This window comes from Chelmon rostratus, chromosome 1 (genome assembly GCF_017976325.1).
Source record: "Chelmon rostratus isolate fCheRos1 chromosome 1, fCheRos1.pri, whole genome shotgun sequence".
Taxonomy (NCBI): domain Eukaryota; kingdom Metazoa; phylum Chordata; class Actinopteri; order Chaetodontiformes; family Chaetodontidae; genus Chelmon; species Chelmon rostratus.
The window spans coordinates 15,279,961-15,300,361 of NC_055658.1; the positions used below are offsets into that span (position 1 = coordinate 15,279,961).

The 20,401-nt window shown below is 40.9% G+C and overlaps 1 protein-coding gene across 2 annotated transcripts in view; it reads right to left on the reverse strand.

The window, feature by feature from the left end:
- The window catches only part of dennd2b (DENN domain containing 2B), a 47,956-nt gene that overhangs the window by 22,302 nt on the left and 5,253 nt on the right, over window positions 1-20,401 (reverse strand). For both annotated transcript variants that reach the window (XM_041933050.1, XM_041933041.1), the window contains exons 2-4: window positions 10,482-10,580; window positions 4,102-5,376; window positions 2,270-2,415 (exon numbers count right to left, since the gene is read on the reverse strand). In XM_041933050.1, coding sequence (XP_041788984.1) covers window positions 2,270-2,415; window positions 4,102-5,376; window positions 10,482-10,555 — 1,495 coding nt within the window. In that variant the 5' untranslated portion in view covers window positions 10,556-10,580. The remainder of the gene's footprint in view (window positions 1-2,269; window positions 2,416-4,101; window positions 5,377-10,481; window positions 10,581-20,401) is intronic.

Here is a 20,401-nt window from a genome sequence, read left to right on the forward strand (position 1 = left end):
GATGTGAAAAAATAGGTTACAGTTTAGTAAGAACATTTGGCAGCACCACAAACCATACAGATAGCTGCTTGTGACCACACTGGAGAAATGTGGGAGCTTTTTTTAGCATATTTAGCACCGAAGAATAACAAAATCACAGGTCAAACTGTGCATGCAACTACTTAAGTGTAATTTTATTAGAAATGGAGTTGTTCATGACGTGTACCAGACAGATTGATTCACAAGAGTAAGAGCAGACAACACTTGAGTCAACTCGGGAGGGAAGGTAACACAAAGCTGGGAGCTTGAATAAGACTGGGGCTCTGTGGTGTAACAGCTGAATCATGGTGTCACAGGGTGTGATTCATCTGACTGTAAACAGATCAGTCATTGACAATCCATTAATCAACTACACTAGGCAAAAGCATGTCCACTAATATCACAATATGTCATGCATTTGTAGTAACACTGTAGCATAGGTTACAAATGACTTGCACTCTTAAGGTAAACATCTGGCATCAAGCACAGGTGCCAAAAACCCAAATGCTGTGAGTGAAGCCAAGATGTCCTTGTGGAGTTCAGGAAGCGTGTGGGGACTTCTCTGTATGAAATGCTTGTTAAAATAGGGGCTCAGAGGGACCAAAATATGGCTCATTTACTTCTGTGGCTGCTTCTCACAGGGATCGTCTGACCTGTAAACCACTGCGTAGTGGCGGTGAAAACCACTACTGCTACTGCTTGAGCTTTGTTGGAAATAGCTGCAAATAGCTGGAGCAATTTCAAACATACTCAGAGACCGCGTCTTTGTCAGGGACGAACAGAGATTGGCAAAGGTGCGTCTCCAAACTGCAAACTGCTGGACGAACAATGGGGGTTTTGTTGGGATTCACATGAAAATCAGTCATGCCCTGACGCTCTCTCTCTGAGACTACTGCACATACTCAGCTTCAAAAAGAACAAAAATGCTGTTGAGCAGGACACTGATCACTGATTCAGACACAACATGGCTACTTGTAGAAATACCAAGTAGTAATGTAATACTTGCATCAGCCCTTATTTGGTCATCACTGAGCATCTATCATGAAAAATATTTCCGAGTGTAAAACCTTTTTTACTGCATCTGAAATCCAAGCTTTATCATGAGACTATACTCACACTGACACACATTTCCACCACATTAAGTATGCACTGGGGGAACTGGCAATTGGACTGGGCAGAAGGCCTGGGGTCATTTGCTAGTGGAAAGGAATTTGGCCGTCCAGCATGTCCAGAATTTCATACACACACTATCTCAGAGAACATTTGAGTCACAGTGAGATACAAAACGTGTGGCTAAAAGGGAGCAATGTGCAAGGATGATGTTCAACAATCAGAATTTGGCAAACAAAATAAAGATCTTCTTCACTGAAAGTTTGATATTAGAGCTGCACAATTGTGGCTATTATTGATTCTAATATCTTTCTGAACAAAGAGTTTTACTGTGAGAGTTTTTCAGTGCTCATCCTCTATGAATACTGTGTTAGCGGAGAGCTGGATAGCAGTGTGAAATATGTAGACAACCAGACAAGTTTCACTGTAAAATACAACCAATACAGCCACATGTTATCCATTAATCTCATGCTCAGGCTCAGTGTTCATTGACTGCTCCCACGCTGAGACTTTTTATACCCCACACCTCTACACGAGGCAAAAGCAGGAGGAGCTACCCTCACACTCTTATTACTTTAAGCCATGCTGCAGGGGGCTATCACTCTCACTAAAACATCTGACTACTGACTTCTATGGCCACTGTTGCATTCACAGTAACCACATAATGCATGTGCTTACTGTTCACGGATTACCAATGCCTAAAATCAAACTGAACTATAACTAACAATTATTTCAATCATTACTGGTTATTCTGCCCATTATTCTCTGGATATCTGATACGAATATCAAATAATAATGAAAAATGTCCACCCCCAGTTTCCCAAAGCCAAAGCTGACACATTCAGATATATTGTTGGGTCCGATCAACAGTCTAAAACACAAAGATATGAAGTTTACTTAAGGTACGTAGATGAAGATGAAGAAAACCAGCAAATATTCACATTCAAGAAGTTGAAATCAAAAATGTGTTGATTATTCAATTATGAAGAACATTGATTAAGACAGTATTTTCTGTTGATCTACTAATCAACTCATCATTTGAGCTATAAACTGTATACAAGAGTGAGCCAGGTCAGAAACCAGTGGGGGGTCTAAGCGAAATGAAAGTCCTGTTTTCAAACCAGTGAACCAGCGCGCTTACCTACTATGTCCTCATAGGCATTCTCCTCTAAAGTGCTTTTGGAATTGGGCCGACTCCGTGTGTCTGTGGGCAGTGTGCCATTCTCTGTAGGTGAGGACGGATATGAAGATGGTAGACTCGTAGCATCCTCCGACTCACACGACTCTCTGAAAGAAATGAAGGAGTCAAAATAGACAAAGATGGAAAAAGATGTCGCACACACATGCAAAATTACAAGGAGGAAGAGTCGGTAAGAGTCAGTGTCAACCTAAACGGCGGTAGACCGATAAGAGTAAACAGAAAAAGTCCAGATGGCATTAAAAAAAAGTCCTTCTTTTCCACTTGGCAACTAGGAACAGAGAAAGGCTGAACAGGTGGTTAAGACACTTGTAGTTGTTATAAACACAAGTCCAAAGCATTGTCTTATCCCTCACCGCCACTCATTATAAAATACAGAAATAACAGAAACAGCAGGATGAACATACGCTCCGATCACAAGAAAATTCACAAGTAAACATGCAGATATCTTACGATTTCAGTGTACATCACATGCGAAGGCACTGCAGAGGAACTTTGCTACATTAGTGCAGGGATCTACAGTATGGTCACGTCGCGCCATCGACAGCTTGTGGCTTTTAAGCTTGGTCTGAAATTGCTGGAGCCACAGGAATGTTAAACACAGAGTCCAAGGGATGAACGTTTAAGGATTTCATCCCCATTTTACATAGGGACAATCTGGAGTGGCCCCACCCTCATACAAAAAAACTGAGCCCGTCTGACCCTGAGAGCTATAAATTAAGAATAAAAACAAGAGCAGACTACGGTATCCAAGATTCAGGTAATATTTATGCAACAAAGGGGCACAATAATACAGTGTAGCATTTTAGAGGTTTCTATAAGATATTCATTTCTGCTAGTTTAAAGAGAGTTGGGGAATGTAGAGTATCTTTAGTTACAGGGAAAATATGAGTGACCTTTTTTTGAGTAAGAATATACAGTAGATTTGCTAAGAGAGTGTTTAAATTGCAAAATCTTTTTATGGACAATAAATCAGTTACGTTTGATATGAGCTGCTTTCATGGCACCAAGTTGGCATTTACCTCATGATAAACCTATGATAACAGCATTGAATTTCTTTAAACTGGGAAAGCTGGGGTGACGAGATCTTAAAAATATTATTATTCTTCAATGCGAAACATAACTCATTCAACACTGATCTCCACTGCAAATCTTGACTGAAAACAAACTTGGGAGAACCAGAGTAGATTGCTCCAATACCACAACCAGACACACTGACCAGTAACTCATTAAACCACCACAGCAACAAAGCAAACACTCAGCCTATGATCCAAATTCCTCATAAGACCGGCACATATGTTACAATCTTCTCAAACTCAAAATAAATGACTTTCCATGGGCATCTAACCAAAACAAAACAAAACAAAACATACTTAAGCTCAGCATGTCAGCTGATACTTTGGACCAATCCCTTACCAGTGCTCTCTTTCTCCCTAATTCAAAATCTGTGGCCTCACTGGATGCAACCCACACTTAATAAGGTCATTATCAGAGCTGATACAGATTCTGTGTATTGACTTTTGCAAGAAAAAGCAGGATGTACGTTGCACTATGCAGCAGCATCTCCTGTACACACTGTTTGACTGTTTACTCCTGACAGGGAGTCAAGAGAAATGACACACAAATGTTTTATTGTGTCATAAATTTTGTGATATGTTGTATTGTGTAATACTGCAAACACACTGATACAGATCATAATGTTTGAGCTGACTTCAACAGTACTGTGAATGTTCATGTCAGTTAAAGGAGAGACTTAAGCACACTGATACTCTCACCTGTCCTGGAGTCTCACTGGGATGCTTCCCTCGGTCTTAGCCGTTCGTGTCATGCTGGGTGCAGGGGTCAAGGGCAGTGGCGGGGGAGACTCAGAGTCTCTGTTTGGAGGTAGTCCATTGGCTGGCAACAGGCCCTTCTGGTCCCCTTTGGCGTCGTACTCAAAAGTGCGTTTGGGTTTCGGTAAGGGGTTGACTGGTGTACCAACAGGCGTCTGCTGGCTGGGCGGTTCTGGGCTCTCAGACCTGACTGAGCTCACACTAAACCTTTGTCTGAGTTTAGAGAGCTTATCGGGCACCAAAACAGCATCTGGTTCAGTGGCAACTGAGCAAATGCTGCTGCGCTTACTGGTGCATGTGCTGTCAAAGTCGTCACCTATCACAAAAGACTTTTGCCTTGTCTTGTCTGAAGCATAGCAGTTACTCAGATAACGTGGAGGGGATGGGCTGGGATTCTCCTTCAGGGCCTGCTCTATCTTTTGTATCCTGTTGAGAACTGCTGATGTCTCCTTACGAGCAGACAGGGAGCGCACAAATGTTCCTGAGGACTCTGACTTGGCCATCCTTTTCTGGAAGCGCCCTACGCCGTCCTTGTCTGAAACTCCTTCCTCTTCCCCTGTGTAGGAGCATTCTGAGAAAGCCGTGCTCATCCTGCGAACCCCTTTAAAGTCAAAAGTTTTCTCGCTGCAGGGAGAAGAGAGCAGGCTGGGGCAGCCCTCACTGCCCCCTACACGCTCTCCTCCTCTTTTATCTAGACACAAGCTCATCTTAGGCAGAGCCACCCTTCTGCACTCCCATTCTGAGATCTTTTTGCGGATTGTGGTGGGGGGAACACCTGCCACTGAGCGGGTGAGAGAGAGGGTGCGTTTGTGGCTTTGGTTAGAGGAAGGTCCTAGTGAGAGCGTGCTCCAACTCAGGGGCCGACCATTAAGTCCATCCCCCGCAGAGAAATCCCCTTGTTTCTCCTTCTTCTCTTTGCTGCTCTGACTTTCCTGACAGGACTTGGTTTGAGTTTGGGGCTTATAGATGGAGAGCCTATTGTCCAGGCAGCTGATGCTCTTTGACTTGATGAGACGGCCTTGGGAGTCAGTGTCACCCGCAAGAGATGCACCACTGCACAGGCTGGCGGCCTTGCCACTCCAGCCAGCACGTACCAGGAACCTGCCGTCAGTCCTGACGTACCTACTCTGCTTCCCTGCCTCACTGTCACTGAGGAGAGGCTGCTGGCTCTGCCCCTGACTGGCAGAGAGGACAGGACACGGTGATGTAGACCGACACCTGGAGCAAGACAAGAGAAAGGTGTGAACGAAAAAACAAAAAAACAACTAAAAACACACTGCAGCCTAAAACACATCAACACACCAAAAGAGACAAATCATAGGAGCTGCCAATAAATCCACTCAACCCTACAGCAAGAAAAGTAACTCAATGTGGAACAGATGGAAGAAAACAGTAAAGAATCAGCTGAAAATTCAGAATTCATTTCCAAGATCAAAGACAGAATGAAAACCTGAGCCACTTATTTAGAATGACCACAGGAAAGTATTCTGTTTTTGGCAGGGTGAGATTAAAATAAAGGCCAAAGGAAACATACACTACATTAAAATGCCACAGTGGATTTTTCCACATAATCAAAATAACTTGGGGAGAATCGGTGTGGACCTCACACAGAAAGCTGTATGCCAAGCTAGATTTATTACTGAGGTCTTACCTGTGAAAGTCTCACTGCTCCTCTTTGGTCCTCACAGCCTTTTCTGATCCCTACAGCTAAGTGATACTGAGTGCTACAGTAGTCCCACACTCACTGCTGGCTGTACCATCGTTCACCACACACACACACACAGAGGCACAAACACTTTCTCATGGTGCTCACTTCCTTTAAGATTTCCACAGAGAGACAAGCTTTCCCTGTAAATCACTGACACCGTAATACTCTCAGTCTTTCAGGGACCTTGTCATGACTTGGAAGCTGGCTAAGTCTTGCGAAAGTGAAGCGTTGGGAGATCTGATGTCACAGCCATGGTTAGAATAACAAGCGTTATGGGAGGAGGAAGCTGAGGGCAGCGGACTGTGATCCAACAATGCAGGTCGGGACAGATCTCGCTTCACACCTTTCTGCCCTTCCCTGGTTTTATTCCATCTGCTGCAGGGTGGGAAGACTGTTACAACAGCTGGGAACCTGCACGCTGCAAGCATGATGAAAGCATCTTATCTTACTCCCCTGGAAGAAATATGAGAATTCAAGACACCAGCTAGTTTGTAGTAGAGTTTATAGTATTCCGAAGTCCAGTGAAAAGATTTTTAAGCACATAAAACTTTGGATACTGTGATTACACCGACTCATATATGAACTAATATATTGCTGTCCCACTCTTGTGTGCTGCTTGACATTTATTCATTGATATTGATTGATTCATGGTTAACATTGACAGTTTTTCTTTTTGCTTTTTGTGTTTATTAATGCGCAGTATTTTTAAACCATAACTTTTTCCATGAAGGCCTATTTGTATAACTATGATTGTATTTAACTATATTGTCATTTGCTATCTTATATATTTGTTATTATTATACACCATCCTCCATTTATCAGTTATGGGTGCCCACAGGAGCTGTTGATAAATACACCAATAATAATAAATATCTGCTTACAACTACACAACAACTGTGTAAGAAAATAAGTATGTCAGAAATAATCTACTCAATCATATAACAAACAAAAGGCTTTCTCTTCAACTAGACTATTAAATATGCCTGTTTCTAGAGTTACTACAAGTACTTCATAAAAGACTGCAGCTGTTTTTCATGAAACAATACTGTATTTTTGTAATTTAGGTTTGTAACCAATAATCTTTACAATGCTATGAATAAACTGAGCTCTGTTTATTACCTTACTCAAAATATTAACATAATTATCCACTAACTTGAGCTAGAAAAGGGTTCAGGACAAACTCCAAACTTAGGCGAAATGCCCATCAGAGTCAGATCACACCACATGGTTTCACGAAGAAAACACCTTTAGAGCACACCCTGATATTAATCAGCAGTCCAACACATGACACACTGCAGTGGTTCAGCAGGGAGCTATTACACCTGCTTATCACATTAAAATCGTTCTGGTTTTCCTGGTAAAACTAAACTTCTGACAAGGAGTAGCCAGAGAAGGAGCAGTGTCTGAAGCTTAATATCAATGGGAATGATTTAGTTTACCTTGCAAAGCTGGATTCTTGAGATCACAAGATCAAACAAGATCACATGCGATCACTCGAGATCACTTGAGCTGAGACTCAACTTGCCAGGCTTCAAGTTACATGTTTGTGGCTAAACCAGACATTTCGGACCAATCAGTGTCCCATGAAGAACCTCTGGAGGGTGTTGTTTTCATTTGAAACCAGTAATGAAGAGGTTAGCGTAGCTGCTGCGACAGCATCCGTTTTATCACAACTGGAGAGTATTTCTTCACTGAAAGAAGAGCAAAGAACGGCAGAAAGCTGATGTTTTCACTCTTCTCCCGGCTGACTTCGGCAAGAGTCCTACTACAACATATGGCTCGTTGATCTGATTAATTTAAGCTAGCCCGTGATAGACTGTGATAGACAGATGGTCCATCCAATCACCTGCCAAGTATATTTTGAAAGTGTCTACCCTTTTCCAAACAGTTTCCATGGACGACTTCCCAGATGGTTCTGTGTAACAAACCATCTGGTGTGTCAGGTTATATTTGAGTAGCAACCAGACCAAACACTCAGTAATGCAACTCTAATGCCAGTAAAAGTACAGTTTATTGAGTTAATCACAACAGTTTAAATTGTTGCTCTTTGACTTGATGACCTTAAACATGGGATTCAGCGCTGTGTCCACACTGTACCATGATTCCACCTGTGTGACAGTAAACAAGCTATAACATTGTAATATGGAAGAAAGGTTTAAACTGGCTTCAGGTCGTGCTTTGTGGATATTTGAAAGAGGCTGCATCTATAGCCACATTTCCACCCAAAGTGCCTGGAACTTTTGGTCTTAGTAACTAGTTGTCAAGGAACTAAAATGTTCCTTCAGACCGTTGTTGTCTGCGTTTCCACCACAGTCTACAGACCCACAAAGATTGGGCAAATTATTCCGCTGACGTATGAAGGAGCCACAGCTGTTTTTACACGTCATTTTTGTGATCGTCATATGCTTTCTTCTGTAACTAACTAACTAACTATATATATATATATATATATATATATATATATATATATATATATATATATATATATATATATTCATTTTTCTTGTGTATGTGTGTGTATATGTATATACTGTATATGCATATATATGCATACATGTATATATACACACACTTATATATATATATATACACACACACGTGTGTGTATGTACCTATATACAAAAGTAAAATCAGCCACAGAATAAGATTATTACAGCACCATGTAGCAGGGATTACTCGTTATGCTGTAAAATAAAGTGTAGACTGCAGTGTGAAGACCCAAAAAGCAAAAATGTGCAGATTTTGTCTATTTTAGGCGTGGGGACTTTTAGGGGGTTCTGGTGGTCTTCATTATGCTTGTAAAAATAAGGCCAGTTTAGTCAGTTTCAGATGGGCTGGCCACACATACAGTACTGTACAAAGAGCTGGATGCCAGTCATAACCTGGCCCCTGGCTTTCACTCAGGCTTCCAGGGCATGCTAACCACAAGCCACTTCCTGTTACTGACCAGGATGGAGGGAGCAGACTGTTCACACAAACAGCACTGGTGCTATTAAAGTTCAACATATGTAAACTTTATCATCCATCAGCACTTTTTCTCTGTCACTCATGTATGCGTTATCATTACGTTTCATTTACTTACATATCAGTAAATAACATAAATTTAGCAAATGTGCATTCCTGGGTGTATAAAGCTGTAGTCACAGTGGTGTGAGCTCTCACGACCTTATCAGCATGTTTTGTGTTGCCAAAAACACCCCTGGGTTGCTTTTGTAGTTACTTGTGATCTTCGAGGTGCAGGAGACAAAGTTCTTCAAAGCACAACATCAGGCAACAGGCAGGAAAGCCATATTTGCTAAATCATCAATTATTCCCTCACAGAAGATCAAAGAATAAGAATCCTGCAAGTTTCTTTGTTTTGCTTTGTATTGCTATTTTGCACCATGTTGCTGCATGTTGCCATGTGTGTCTCTTGAGGCTACACAGTTTGGCAAAGGTGTAATTTGTCCTACAAACTGATCCCTGGCTGATTCCATAGTTCGGTGAAATGCATTGTATAGCACTACGACACTCCTAATTTCTCTTCATCTGTTAAAACATGGCACTGCAAAGCATCTCTTTCTCATGAGCTTTAAATGTGATCTTTAAGAATCCAGGGTAACACGAGCCCACAAGGACAGAAAAGCTGTTAGGAAGGCACTACTACAATGACAAATTAATCAAAAGACGCTGAGGTTAAATGCACAATTATCATGTTAGATTGCGACAATGATTAGTGTTTTCCTCACGTTCACATTCACAGAGTTTACCTTGGGAACAGTGTGCACCTGACAACTCTGTGGCACACATGCACATTGCACAACAGAATGGTATTCATCTACATCATTATGTTATTATTACTATTAACGTTTGTGTGGTGTGCCACTTCCAGTAGGCGTAATTTACACCACAAGATCATCACAATTAGAGAAACTAGCTGTCATAGGTTACTTTATGGTTTGCCATGTAAGAAATATTGCCATGTCCCACACATTCCCAATCAAATAATAGGACAAATATATATTAGAATACTGATAGCAGCGCCACTGCTAATAATCACGTTGCTTTAAACAAGCCATCAGACCACTGACTACATTTCCAGGTATGAAGCACAGTGATCACGTGTAACGTAAATCTTTTCTTACCAGTCTGCCTGCTTCTAAGAGGACTTTCTGGTTCAAGAAAGTTTTGAGCTCGGTCAAATTTGACAGGATGATAAACTGTAAGAATGAATAGTCTAGATATCACATATCATTCCAAAAGTTTTTTTTTCTCTCCCAGCAGGACACTGTAAGCTCTCAACATGCTAACACAAGCTTCAGCTCACTACTCACAGTTCAGAGATGGATGGGGCCCTTGCCCAGGATACAGGATTGTACTTGCAAAAGCTCTGGAAGTCTTATCATGACTGACAATCATTGGTCGTTCTTTCCCATTAGTCAAAAAAAAGAAAGAAAAACAGCTACAGCTTGATCACAGATGGCATTGTGGTTGAAAATGAATGAACTGATGAGTACAGCACTTGTTTCTCTTTCAAATCAAAAGAACAAAAAAAACCCAGTCAGATGGATACTCAGAAACCACGTGATATGACTGGAAGTGCACATTAACCAGCCCAGACCCAGATGTCACTGACCTGTCGGGGACGTCCCGAGGAGCTTTACCCCCTCCTGCACGAGCCGCAGCCTTCAAACTCTTGTTGGCAGTCATGTTTGTCGGCAAACTGCCCACTCACCTGATGGACAAACACAAAGATGAGATACATTAAAAAAGCTGCAGCACTAAACGCATTTCAGTGAGCAAAAAAGAAAAACTCAAACTCTTCAAAGGTTTGTCAGTGAGTGTTTACAGGAATCTAGCCTGTGGCTCAAAGCTATTACTAAAACATTCAATAAAATCAGACTTTATAAAAGGTCCGGTCTTGTCATGGACATGGATTCTAATCCAAAGCCACATTAAAAGCCAGATGGCCAACACTGATGTAAGACCACAGCCAGGACCAGAATTGGGTGTGCCATGAACAGGTCAACTCATGTTACTTGATTTGGCTGTGCAGCTCTGCTCACCACCTGGGTTTAATACTGGTCAGACACTGCTTAACTCAAAGGGTGAACACAAGTTCCAACAATGACGATGGGATTTTTATAGAAAATGGTGGATTAAGTATTACTATAACCCTAATGTCTATATTATCATGACAAGTTCGTGACACTCTCAAGCATAAATCTGACTTTTCTCAGTCACAGTTTTAATAGTGTCTATTTTCACACCTAACACCACAGAACTACTTTGCTGCCACTAATACAGCACAACTAACAATATTTAAACAAGGTCCTGACCCACATGTAGTTCAAAGCAGAGAGGAAATTTGTAAAGAAAGCCATTATTCACGTGGCTGCTACCCCACTGATTCTGATGGTTTTGTAACGCAAAAAAACAGGTGAATACAGAGTTATAATTAACCAGTTCAATGTGTGCAGAGACATTAAGCTACAGTAGTTATTTTTCAGCTACATGTGTGTGTGTTTGTGGTGTATTACTTAATCAAGGTCACCCTAATTGATCATCGTGTGGCTGCACTTCAGTGATGTTAATTTCAGAGGCTGCCTTCAGGTGGCTACAGATACTTAATTAACTGTAAGGCTTTCATACGTATAAGACAGACTGGCAATAGTCTCATTAAAGTGGGCCAAGTTGGATTTTTTGCTCATGAGACTCAGATCTGTTTTTTCAGCACAAATCACATGGAATTTGATCATTCGATTCTGATTTGGAACACTTTCATATGTGGTCCTAAATGTGACACAGATCCTGTAACACACTCATTCGCCTGAGCTGAGCGTCTTGTGGTTGACTCTTGAGGCCTTGACAGATGTTGCTAAAAGTGGCCCCTGACATCCTGAGATTTTGGATGAAATCTGCTTCTGTGAAGTCATTCAGATCACAGTCCCACCACTCCTGGCTCTGATTCCTCATCCAAACACACCACTGGACAAAAGCAGCAGCCATTGCAGCCATGATTAAAAATCATCATCATCTGCTCACGAATTCGCTGGCTTCCACTGCACGTCAACAGGTAAATGAAACCTTAAACGTTGACTTCAGTGGCCTCCATGCATACTTCCATACTACAGAATGCTGCATGTGACGTATGATGCGTTATTGGGGTTTTTTTGCGCACTTCAGGAACATGACCAGTTCACACTGAAATCTGATAATTGACACTTTTTTTTAAAATGTGAAAAGCCAAACACAAAAATTGAATTTGAGCAATAAATCTGGATTGAGCACTACGGCTTGCAGTGTGAACATAACCTTACTGCAAGCACATCTTCTGGTTTTTATTCTGTAATTTCTTCTTAGTTGACAGGCAACATATCCACAGATACTAATTTGCAATAAGTTAGCCTAGCTCTAATATCTAGCAAGAGATTTCTGCCTATACTATAGAGACAAAAGAAATTGTGTTAGTAGTGCTAAAAGCATTGCTGGGAATTTCTCAAAACATGATCTCACAACTACATGCTGTAATTACTTCTAGACTGTGGCATGAAGTTTCATTTAACATCATATATTTGCTACTATGAAATATCTACCAGTAGAAAAAAATGTTAAGACTGATTCCTTATAATAGACACTTCCTGGACTTCATCTCAAATCAGACCAGTAGCTAGTCAAACCCCCCCTTCAAAATGCAGGTCATTGCCCCTGAAAATCACTTCTGAAATGCAGGAATGACCCTTTCAGGAAAGGCTCAAAGTGATTGTTCTGGTGCATAAGGAGGTCAAATTGAGATCCTTAGAGATCAGAGGTGGAGGATGGGAGGGCGCTTGGCAACATGAGTTGTTTACAGGAAGTTGTTGTATGAAGAAGCCAGCCAACCAGTGGAGGAGCTGAGTCCTATAGAGACAGATGAGGAGAGAGAGAGGGAGCATTCCTGCTGTCAGCTATTTCCTGTAACTGTGGACTGTGTTAAGAGGACGGGGCATGCATCATTATTTTCATCGAACTCAAAGAATGATGTTGTCCTGTCTAAAACTGTCCAGTGCTGTTGTTACTTTGTAACAACGCTATAAAAAACATTAAAACTCAACAACAAATTCAGAAAACTGGCACAGAGTAGGACATGAGCACTCAGGCCCATATTTCCTGTGATGCAAGACAGGGTTCAACTATGGAAGAAAAACATAATAGTGTACATTAACCAATGTGCCAAGAGCAGGTAACTCCGAGGGGGAGCTTCTCAAATGATTTCTACAAATCACAGCGCCTCAGCCACATTTAAGACTAGAGATAGCATTGAGGATTGTCCTGTGAAAACACACTTTTGGGACAACAAAATGGAACAAAAATGGGCTGAATAATTTATCCATGATAGCATGATGAAACAAACCAAAAATCACTCTGGAAAGGCAAAACAAAACAGAAACTGAGATAAAAATAAGCAGGACTTGAGACATGCAATCTTTCATACTGCTCTAAATTAAACCAAAAGGAAAATATTCTGCTAACATCAAATTCAGAGACACTGGCAGCTGTGTGAGTCATTACTTCAAATTACAATGCTGAACAAATACTGTATGGTTTTGGGAGTGTCATTCAATAGTCACTCTGACTGTCTGATCAAAAACATGAAGCTTCTGTTATTTCAGTTTGTCACACCTCAAAGCAAACGCAACGATTAGAGAAAAGACAACAATTAGCTGCCAGGAGCAAAGGAAATCTAGCTGTTGACATTACTAACTACATCCACTCAACACACCTTAGTTGTATTAAGTAGAGAGCAATGTTTATTTGTATAAACTCCTCATTTTCTATTTTTTGGACGGAGAAAGCTACAATCACGGAAATAGGTCACAGAAGCCCAAGATGGACTTTGCAGTGTAAACATCAAGGCGTTAGCCAACTGACTTCCTGAGGTCTGATAGCATCTCCCTACACAAAATCACAGGCTGTAAACAACCACTTCTAAGAAAGCTCTGGAGTACCTTTAAAGTGCATTCACCCAGAATCAACGCAAATTTTCTCCCGAGACAAAGTCAGAGCCAAAGGCAAGATAACAGTCAACAGTGACAAGTGAACCGCTTCATGCTGATCGGAGCCTTCGAGCACTGCAGTGTCCTGATGACGTGCTTGACATTGATTAGTGTTCAGATGTTTGGTGTTTCACTGAATGAGGCAGGACATGAAAAGATATTGGAAGAATGAGCGAGAGGCACTGTTCTGACTCTGTACTGTGAGCCAAACCAGCAGCAGAAAGAGGTCAGCCATGGCAGAGAGAGGCAGCTGGGATTATTTTCACACCCTAACTGTGTGAATTAAGGGTTTATTTGACCAAACCAGAGTTGGTGATTGTTGAACAGTGGAAAGACTAACAAAGAGAGAGTTAACAGGGCAATTAAGATCACCGCAGTTTGGTAAAGGAGAAAAACTTGAATTCAGAAGGTGTACAGTTGTATTTTCTATTCAATAAGGAAAATAGATGTAAGACTATGACCTTATTTGACATTTTATTTTGTTTATTTATTAGGCTAATGAATAATTAATTACACTAATAGATAAGTGTGGTGAACTTGCATGCTCCAGGATATCTCCTCAGATAACAACTTTCAGTTTTAGACTTTTAGAGTTCAACCTTACATAATGCAAAGTTCTTCAATAGTTCTTATTGATAAAGTTGATTCGACACTTGATAAATGTAATTCCTGTATTACATTCATTCCAGTATTCACTCTCTTTTAGCTCTGTTTTGGTCTCTACCACCTCCTGACAGAAGTGTCTGTCTCTTTCGCTGTGAAATGCTCCACTGTGTAAATGTGACTGATCAACCAGGTCATTAAATGACACGCATGAGCAAGTATAAGTGTAACACACACTGGCAGCATATGACGCATGTCATAACACACACATCCATTGTTTTCTATGTCCACACACACAGTGGTGGTGTCCTGACACGTCATCGAATCTCAACAGGATAGGCAACTTTTCTGTTTAACACGTCAGCATTCCTGACAAAACAGCAATTTTATAACATTTGCTCCTGAATCACATATTTCCCAGCTACTGACTGTAGCTTGACTACTTCTTCTGTTACTTTTTATAGCTTTGTCAAACAAGACATCCAGCCCCGGAGAAGTCAAAAACTTCTCTTTCTCTACTTTCAATCCCTACACATGTGGCAGAGAAATGAAAAAGGCAACCAGGAGTTTATCTGTGTTTGGTTCTGACTTAGAAACGAATCCCAAAAGCCAAGCTGTGTCTTTAAGATATTCAACACCATCATCTGAATGACCGGGCTTAGCCATTTCAGGGTTTTTCCTGGTTTTGTCATGCTCATGCTTCTCTACAAGTATTAATTGATTACATGAGAGGCATATCAATGACGCATATTTTCCCCAGCAACAAGAGCATATATTCATGAAATGGAACGGCAACAGTGCCTCCGTTAGACTATTTGGGCTGGGATAAAAGAGCCCTTTGTGTTCAATATGTCCTTGAGAGGGAGATGTGGTTAAAAAGTTAGTCTTTTATCAGCTGTGTGTGTGTGTGTGTGTGTGTGTGTGTGTGTGTGTGCCTAAGTGTGTGTGTCCATGAAACAGAGACTCTATTAGGTAAAATATCTTTTAAAAGAGTCCACATGTCCTTGGCCCTGTCACATTTGACAGATCATCTGATACATAGTTCTCTCCACTACATGCAGGAATGTGCTAATATTTGCCCTATCCATCAGACCGCGGTTGCATTCAAAATATTAAAGACTGATTTCTGAGGGTGAAAGAAAGCGTAGGAGAGGGGCAGAAACACCTGGACCTGATGCCAAGAGCTTCTTTTTCATTCAAAAAAGACTACACTTAAATATGCACTCTCTCAGCACCTGGCACTCGCTGTTCAGACTATGAGAGGTTTTATGTAACATTATGGCATCATTATGGACCGACTTTCATTAACCTGTGACTGGGTTCAGTTTAAGATCTTTGTTTATCCTGAAACACGTAAGTGCCGACACTACAGACTTCCATAAACAGACAGTACTACTGTCTCTTGCTACTCAGCCTTTCTGGCTGACCTGGTCCTCGGTTTCTGCTGATCAGCAACCAGACTTCAAGGCTTTTAAAACCACCAAAGAGCTTTACATGCAGCCAAGAAGCACGGGGGGAAAGGAAGAGTGAAAATATCTGCTAATTCTCAACTCTTTCCGGACGTCACAACACACTGGCAGACATGAGCCCACACACTGATCCACGGCATTGTTTCAATATCTGCAGAAAGACCCGTTTTGTGCGCTATAGACAAAAAGAGAATTGAGCTGGCTGAGTCGGATAATGTTAAACTGAGCACTGTGGGTGATGAGTTGCATAAAAGTCCTGGTGGAAAGGAATCCAGCTCTTGATACTGGACCCAGGATAATACAGACCACATAAAAGCCTTTACAACACACACACTGTTCATTTGAGGTGTACACACACACCACCTTGTGTTGCAGGCCAAAAATGATGGAACAGGAGAACCACTCAGCTTAAACTAAAATACTGATGAATTATACTCTGAATGTATATTCTTTGCATAACCTGCTGTCTCTGGATGTCACTTTAAGGCTCTGACAGCCTCAATGTATCTCTATGTAAAAGAAAACCACCAAGGTTGATGCTACTGGCAGTTGCACATAGCCATGCCTATGTAATTACCCCCATACTCCACCACTTGGTTCGCGATGGTGACACTATATAGCTCCATCGACCAGGTGGAACCAATTCTTGGAATCTTTTTTTATCTCCTTTTTTAGCCATTTCAGCTCTTTTTGTCAAAGTAATCATGGCATAGTTTCTCTTTGTGGAAAAGAGGAAAAACCCTTCTGTGTAACCTAGATATGAGCATGCACAGCTGCAGAGGCAGGCATGTGGAAAACAGGCTTATATCCATCTGAGCTGCAGCAGGGGGGTTAGAATTTGTGTCACGGAGCTGACCTCTGACACACAGTCTGTGACTTTTCCAAGGACATGAAGTGGATAAGATTCATTCATTGTTTTGCCTCAGTCTTAAAGTCACAGTTTAGCCAAGCCAACAAAAGCGATGACAACTTACACACCACCTGTGTTGTTGCTCACAAAGAGCAGATCTGTCAATGTTTATCAGCTTCAAGCAGGTAGAAATGCTGAGCTCAGACTGGATTTTTTTTTGGCATTATATAGGATATTTTTCATAAGTAATATCAGCAAAAAAACAACACTGTATGTTCTTCTATAAACAGCTGTTATGCAAATATTCTGAAGACAGAGCAAGAAAATAAAGTGAGACAAGAGACGTGCAATGTCATCACTTACTAAAAAATCTATTATCATCACACATCACATTACATACACTTTTCCACATCAGCCACTCATAAAATCTTAACGCTTGATTGTCTTCTCTTTCTCTAACCTTCACCATGTAGTTTTAGTTAGGTGAACTTGAGGAGGAGGCCGTTCAGAAAACATTTAGCTGAGCTGTTTGTAGAACCGTTGCAATGTATTAAAATTACATATTTTGTCATTCAGACTTTTTAACAAGTCAAAATGTTAAGAAAGACAAATGACTGGGAACTCACTTTAGACTTTCCTCTGGCTTCCAGTGCTCAAATTAATGAGTGACTTCATAAGGGAAAGCATCATGTATAATGACAAAGCTCAACAGCGTCAGTTCATTGGGTTTTAATTATCTGGAACTTGTGGATCCATGACAAGTTGTGCTGGTTAATGACATGAAAATGACGCTCCAAGACAAAGCCACAAGCACTTTCTTACATGTTATAGGCTGTCTACTTTAGAAAGATTTTTAAATTACAAGCTTTAAGAAGGAGTATGTACCATTTCTCCTGAATATCAACAGCTTCTGACAAGTGTTTAGGAGCTGAGAGGTTCACAAACACAGCTGACAGTGTTTGTCGTTAGACATCAAAGCCAATGGTGAACTGCTTGTATCTGAGCAAACAATGTTAGATGAAGTAACATCCTGAAAAATTAAGGCAGAACATCTCATGGCATGTAAATGTTGACATGATCCCATTGATATACTAGATGTATAGTGCATTAAGAGAATAGGTTATACTGTGACCTGCACAAGTTACATTACACTGTGGCTGCCAGTTTATTGTTATCACTCAGCAAAATCTAAAGAAATGTCAATTAAGAGATGCCACCTGCATCGAGCCAAGGTAACTTGAATTATGTGTAAATCACAGGTTAGAATCCGATCTATAGCAACAAGTGTCAAAGCAAAGTCAGAGGCTAGGATTATAGTTCAGGTCGTATCAGTGTCACCTTACAGGTGTTCAACAGCAGCTACACTGGCAGGCAACAGGACAGCCTGTCATACTCTCATCAGCAACATGTCTTTCAAGAAAAGAAAAACACCAAAACAGCAACATAACAGACATTTCTTTTCTCTCATGTCTGAATTACAACACAAACTGACAAACCAAAAATAGGTTTAATTAGATCTTGAGTCTGACTTCCAGCTGTGCTACAACGCAACCACATGCTACAGCCAGGCCGGTGTAGCCTGGGCTGCAAATATGACTAAACACCAGCAAGGATGCGTCATGAGGGGGAATGAAAAGTGAAGGTAGAGTTTCTTCTCTAAGGAAGTACTCTCTCTCTCTCTCTGTGGTTGGTAACGTCAGCTGAGCTTGAGGGAGATGTTCTTGTGACCTGAACAACACTCAGGTGGACACCTCACTGAGAAATCTGCTTCGAAGAAATTGCATATAAATACTCTCTCCTCTGTGGCTGATGTTCCTTTCAGCAAGATCCAGAACAAAGCTTTTCCTTCAGAGCCATTCCTATCTAACAAAAATCAGTGTAAGTACAATTAAGTGTATGACTGTGAGGTACTGATAACAGCAAGCGCCTTAGATTAAGTTCAAGTTCAGTACAAAGACCTATCAGGATAACATGAAATTCAACACTTCCAACAACTATTCCATTTAACCGCACTCACCTTCATCACTACAATTATAAAAAGGCTGCTCAAATGATCACCTACACAGTAAATATTTTGCCAATGCCTGTTGAAGAAAGTTCTATACAACATACTCATCACAATTTCTCATCATCAGAGGCAATCAGACATCCTTGAAGGGGCAGATCACCAAAAAACTCAAACCTTTCCCTCTTGCCGCTGATGCTGCTAGCACATTTTGAATGCAATTGGCTGTAGCTCTGACACAACACACCTAATGGCACTGTCATGTGAAGCACATTAGGAAAAAATCAAAAATGTCTCTTTCCAAATGACAGTTTACCCACAGTATTTCTTTGAGGGCTACCTTTTTTACCCAAGTGCATATGCAGAAGGACAAAGTTGTTCACAACAAGACATGAATTATCTTCAGTTAAATGATTTTATATGCAAGGATCCATTGTTGTCAATTTTTTATGATCTCCAGACAAACACACCAAAACTATAGGGATGGCTGGATATAGAACAGGAAAGAGGAAAGTTACTTTCATTGTGATGTTGAGTGAACAACAGTCCCTTTAAAAGTTTCTGGTGATAGGCCAGGCTCACTCCTGTTGAACTGAATAGAGAACAGAGAAGAATTTCCTCAATAGCTTTGTGTTGACAGTCCTGTCCAGTGAGAGGGGAAGGTCATTGTTTGATCTGCACAATAGAGAGAGTTTAAGGGAGAAAAAGAGAGCTAAAAAAAACTAGTCACGTCTCTAGAGTTTGTATTATGGTCTATAAGATAGGATCGGATGGGTTTAAGTTGTAATCTTTTAAGAAAACTCATATAATCATTCATGATGAACCCAGAGTCTCCCATATTTAAACTATGAAGCACTCAGCGAGAGCATGCCTTTGCCAGTGTCGTTTTATTTCTTTGCAATTTAAATCACATAATCTGTAACTAGATCTCCATCAAACTCACACACATAATCACGCACACAAGCACATCTTAAATCTACCATGGCTGACAGAGGGTAAAACAAACAATTACATGAGTATGTTGTGGCCCGAACAGAAAGTATGTAAATGTGCATTTTGTCTTACTTAATTACTGCCACTTAAGATTTCCACATTAAATCCATCTTTGCTGTTTTGCACATGACATGACATGCGCAGTGCACAGGTCTGCACATGTGTGTATGTGCTGTATTTGTACATGTACAGCACATACAGCATGAACAAAGAAAACTGCATGTGAACAGTCTTCTATAAAATATGACCATCAGCATGTTAAGACAACACACACATTTAAAACTCCCATGTTTGTTGTATCTCCCAACACAAACCGCTGAAGTCCAAAGTGGAACAGGAAAAGTCCCCAGTTCACAGATCTGATCCTGAGTCCTGTGCTGTTTCTGCTTATCTGCCTGTTCGACTTTTTGCATGTTTAGGCGACAACTCGGTGTAATTACAGTCCACAGAGTTACTGCTTGTGTCCGCCGGGACATTTTTCTCCGTTCAAAAGGCTCAGCTGAAAAAACAAAACAAAACAAATAAATAACGCAGTCTGGTTGTTTTAGCCTGCTTATTGCACTTCATCGTTTAAACTCACATGTCTATGACCAAATATGG